This window comes from Rhinichthys klamathensis, unplaced genomic scaffold (assembly GCF_029890125.1).
Source record: "Rhinichthys klamathensis goyatoka isolate OS25496 unplaced genomic scaffold, OSU_Roscu_1.1 h1tg000150l_1, whole genome shotgun sequence".
NCBI lineage: Eukaryota > Metazoa > Chordata > Actinopteri > Cypriniformes > Leuciscidae > Rhinichthys > Rhinichthys klamathensis.
The window spans coordinates 579,202-584,297 of record NW_026606685.1 but is presented as its reverse complement, the minus strand read 5'-3'; the positions used below and the strand labels follow the sequence as shown (position 1 = coordinate 584,297).

The 5,096-nt window shown below is 43.2% G+C and overlaps 1 protein-coding gene across 1 annotated transcript; it reads left to right on the top strand.

Moving 5' to 3' along the window:
• The first annotated feature begins 477 nt into the window (after positions 1-477).
• LOC130090714 (uncharacterized) lies at positions 478-2,906 on the top strand. The gene is made up of 6 exons (XM_056258227.1): positions 478-863; positions 943-1,039; positions 1,125-1,235; positions 1,870-2,036; positions 2,167-2,198; positions 2,761-2,906. The coding sequence occupies exons 1-6, from the start codon at positions 508-510 to the stop codon at positions 2,904-2,906; spliced, it is 909 nt and encodes a 302-aa protein (XP_056114202.1). The 5' UTR covers positions 478-507.
• Positions 2,907-5,096: the final 2,190 nt, after the last annotated feature.

Sequence of the window (5,096 nt, the reverse complement as noted above, 5' to 3'; positions counted from 1 at the left end):
AGAAAAATAAGACATAAAAACATTAAACTCAAGGTGCATGTTCTTAAACCAGATGATCAAGAAGAGAACTTTATCACAGAAATAATTAACAAAGAGCACACAAAATCATTCAGGACCACAAATTGTTCCAGTTTAAAAGATAAAAGAAGAGGATATTTTATTTTTCATCGCAGAAGATCTGGAAATGTATATGAAAGAAGTCACAGAGCTGTCGGGTGTAAAGCATACATCTCTTTTAAAGTAAGAAATGATTGGAAAGGGCACAAAGTTGTTGTGCAGAGAATATTTGACCAGCACAATGGACATGATGTTTCTGTAGAAGATGGTCATTTTCAGCAGATTCACCCTCATCTGGTGGATGAGATCAAGAAGTGGATCACATTAGGCGTAAAACCAGATGTCATCCTCCTTTAAGCTCATGAGTGGTCAAAAGCTCATGGAGAAGTTAATTATCATTCCAGAGAATGTTTTGTTAAACCAGAAGACATACATAATATCCGTACCTGTATGCTTCGAGGGAAACATCTTGATAAAGATGATTATAAGAGTACAGAGAAACTATTAGCTGGTCCTTTAAAAGATAATGTTGTATTTTATCAGCCACTGGGTAAGGATCAGGACCTTATAATCGTTTTCCAAACGGAGTGCATGAGAAAAGACTTACAGGACCATGGGAGTAACATTGTGTTTTTTGATGCCACGCATTGTGTGAATCAATATTCCTTTCCACTTTTTACATTGCTTGTGAGAGATGACCATGGTCATGGAGTTCCTGTTGCATACATAATAACAAGCAGTGAGACACAAGAAACCCTTAAGCTTGCACTTCGGAGGCTAAGACCTTTGTTCCCTAAGCCACCAAGGTAATTTATTAAGGAATTGATCTATTGGGGGGTCCACTGCTGGTTGAATAAGTTAACCTACTTTTCTTTTTCTTTAAAGGTGCTTCATGGTTGACAAAGACATGAGTGAAATAAATGCTTTGAATGACGTTTTCCCTGAGTCGGATGTTCTTCTTTGCTGGTACCATGTACTCCAAGTAAGAAGTTTTTTCCCCCTTAAATTTATTTATTCATAATTTTAATGATACTTGCATAATCCATTACATATGTCCTGGTTCACAGGCCATTGTTCGGTGGTTGATGAAGTCAGATTCCAGTGTTAGTGGGCCACAGCGTTCAAGTATCCGGAAAGAAATTATTGATTACTTCAAAAAAATGAAAGCTTGTCCTATGGTATTTGAATTTTAAATTTTAATGGTTGTATTATGCAGTTATAATATGTACATAATGTATACCATGACAACCCATTTTTAAAGGGTTGTCATTTTTTCACCCCCCAATTTTTTTTTGTTATCATGTACTTAACCTCATGTTGTTCCAAACCTGTTTGAGTTTCTTTCTTCTGTTGAACACAAAAAAAAGATATCTTGAAGAATGTTGGTAATTAAACAATTGATGGACCCTATAATGACTTCCATAGTAGAAAAAAAGAAAATGCCAAAGTCAATGGGTGCCGTCAACTGTCTGGTTACCAACATTCTTCAAAATATTTTATTTTGTGTTCAACAGAAGAAAGAAACTCATACAGGTTTGGAACAACATGAGGGTGAGTAAATGATGTCATCATTTTCATTTTTCGGTGAATTATCCCTTTAAGTCAGAAATGTTTGAATTGTATTACCATTTGCACCTTAACATTTTTGACCATGAGGCTTTTTTCATTATATATTGTGTACTTTTCCATTCACTTTCCAAATTACAAAATACTATAGATATTATACAATATTTAATCATGGATATTACTAAGCTTTTATGTTGTTACCTTTTTTGCTTGCAGACTCACAATACCTATTTTTGTTAATTGCAGAAGGCTGACTTTGACAGAGTGTCTAAAAAATTCCTAAAGGAATTTTCTCACTACGAAGAGCTTTGCAATTACTTCCAGAGGTACTGGGAACCAATAAGTCATAGATGGGCGGATTATGGACGTTGTTATAACCATGGGAATTCAGAGACCAACAATTTGATAGAAAGGTAAAATAAGACCCTAGTGAATTTAAATTGGTATTAAAGGCTGTAAAGCAGAAATAATTGACTGTCGTTGCAACTTTTCCACATATAATGAACTTGTTTTGGCACTATAAATTGTTTTTCCTTTATTCAGGTTCTTCCATCGACTGAAATACCAATTCACGAGTTCACACTTACATCAATTAAACAGAGTAAAGATTATGCGTATTTGGCGTGCTGTCCGGGGGGAGGGCTCCGAGCTCGGAATTTTGCCCGAACCCAGAGTACTCCCCCCGTTGTTGTAAGAGTATTAGGACTATAAGTGAGGAGATGGGGTGGTGGAGGGATGCTGTTAAACGGTCAATGAACGGAGGTAAGTTTGCTGTATATATATACACAGCGCTTAACTCGTTGATTAAGCACCACTCGTGTCTAATTAGGTTTGATTATCTGAATGTGCTCCACGTGTGTTTAATTAGGTTTAATTATCTGAACGTGCTCCTCCCGAACTTTGTTAATAAAACATCATTTCACGAGTTCACACTTACATCAATTAAACAGAGTAAAGATTATGCGTATTTGGCGTGCTGTCCGGGGGGAGGGCTCCGAGCTCGGAATTTTGCCCGAACCCAGAGTACTCCCCCAAAAGGCAAAAAGAGCAAAGGACAGCCGCCAGACTAAAGACCCCCCAAAACGCAGAGAATTTGGCGGGCTGGCGTTTTGAGAATAAGCCTGGTTGCTTGACCAGGAGGGCCTGCTGGCTCACGAACGGGGAGCAGTCGTAAGTTGGAACAACAGTTGGGAGGGCTCGCACCGTTTCTCGACGGGAGCAGCTCACAGCGTCAGACAGGCGAGCTCTACCGGCCGATGAACAGCGTGATTTATGCCGCCTGACCAGGAGGGCCCGTGTTGCCTCTGGCGGGAGCAGCTCACTGCGCTGGGCGGACGGGCCCTACTGGTTGACAAGATTTGGGAATGCCCAACCAGGAGGGCCCATGTAGCTTCCGACGGGAGCAGCTCACAGCGTCGGGCTGATGGGCCCTACCGGCTGACGGTGGAGTGGCGCGTTTTTTGGAAGCCCGGACTGGAGATTTCTTGCTGTCCGCTGGGAAATCGATACCTGTTGGATGGGAAAGAGAAAACATAGATGCATGCAAAGTCCGCTGGGAGACCAATGCTCGCTGGACAGAAAAAGAGAAAACATAGATGCATGCAAAGTCCGCTGGGAGACCAATGCTCGCTGGACAGAAAAAGAGGAAACATAGATGCTTGCAATGTCCGCTGGGAGACCAATGCTCGCTGGACAGAATTATGCAATGTCCGCTGGGAGACCAATGCTCGCTGGACAGAATTATGCAATGTCCGCTGGGAGACCAATGCTCGCTGGACAGAAAAGAGGAAACATAGATGCTTGCAATGTCCGCTGGGAGACCAATGCTCGCTGGACAGAAAAAGGAGAAAACATAGATGCTTTGCCATGTCCGCTGGGAGACCAATGCTCGCTGGACAGAAAAAGGAGAAAACATAGATGCTTGCAATGTCCGCTGGGAGACCAATGCTCGCTGGACAGAGGAAGAGGAAACATAGATGCATGCGACGTCCGCTGGGAGACCAATGCTCGCTGGACAGAGAAAGAGGAAACATAGATGCATGCAACGTCCGCTGGGAGACCAATGCTCGCTGGACAGAGAAAGAGGAAACATAGATGCATGCAACGTCCGCTGGGAGACCAATGCTCGCTGGACAGAGAAAGAGGAAACATAGATGCATGCAACGTCCGCTGGGAGACCAATGCTCGCTGGACAGAGAAAGAGGCATCACGTAGGGGTTTTAACAGGAATATTAATTCTGAATAGTGAGGTACTGGAGAGGAGACATCACTGCTGCGGCAGTGGAAAAATAGCCTGAGAAACAGAGCTCCTGCGGGAGCAGAGGAGACATCACTGCTGCGGCAGTGGAGAAAATAGCCAGAGAAACAGAGCTCCTGCGGGAGCAGAGGAGACGTCACTACTGTGGCAGTGGAGAAACTTACCTGGAGAAAAAAAAAAGAGCTCCTGCGGGAGCAGAGGAGACATCACTGCTGCGGCAGTGGAGAAAATAGCCAGGGAAACAGAGCTCCTGCGGGAGCAGAGACATCACTGCTGCGGCAGTGGAGAAAATAGCCAGGGAAACAGAGCTCCTGCGGGAGCAGAGACATCACTGCTGCGGCAGTGGAGAAAATAGCCAGGGAAACAGAGCTCCTGCGGGAGCAGAGGAGACATCACTGCTGCGGCAGTGGAGAAAATAGCCAGGGAAACAGAGCTCCTGCGGGAGCAGAGGAGACGTCACTACTGTGGCAGTGGAGAAAATAGCCAGGGAAACAGAGCTCCTGCGGGAGCAGAGGAGACGTCACTACTGTGGCAGTGGAGAAACTTACCTGGAGAAAAAAGAGCTCCTGCGGGAGCAGAGGAGACATCACTGCAGCGACAGTGGAGAAAATAGCCAGAGAAACAGATCAGATTATTTTATTTAATGCCATGTCGGCATCCAGAGCTATTTTCATGGCAAAAATTCAATCACAAAAATACAAGTATCATATAAATACAATAAAAACAAAGCAAATATAAACAACAAGTCATATTATATAATATATATATTTAAATTAACATGATAAAAAATCTAAAACCTTTTCAGGCATAATCTCATCAAATATGTCCTTCAATGAAGAAACTTCATAAAAGAGCATTCTGCTTGCATGAAGGGCAGAACAATCTAATAAAACATGTTTGACAGATAAGGGAATTTTACAAAACATACACAAAGTTGGGTCTTCAACTTTAAGCAAAAAGCATGGGTCAAACTTGTGTCCAGAGAAACAGAGCTCCTGCGGGAGCAGAAAACTTACCTGGAGAAATGAGCTCCTGCGGGAGCGGAGAAGACATCACTGCTGCGGCAGTGGAGAAATTTACCTGGACAAATTGAGTTCCTCTGGTGTGAGGCTGAGCAAAGGGAGGAGTAGGTTGGGGCCTGGTGGGCCGATGCTCGTCTTCTTGCGCGTTAATCAAAAACGCGAAGAGGTGGTGAGAGATTAAATCCTTGCAGGAT

Bases quoted from the DNA above. Each gene is read 5' to 3' on its own strand.
- LOC130090714 (XM_056258227.1), top strand. From the start codon at position 508: ATGCTTCGAGGGAAACATCTTGATAAAGATGATTATAAGAGTACAGAG. The intron at 864-942 runs GTAATTTATTAA...TTTTCTTTAAAG, and splicing joins TTGTTCCCTAAGCCACCAAG to GTGCTTCATGGTTGACAAAG. The intron at 1,040-1,124 runs GTAAGAAGTTTT...CCTGGTTCACAG, and splicing joins GCTGGTACCATGTACTCCAA to GCCATTGTTCGGTGGTTGAT.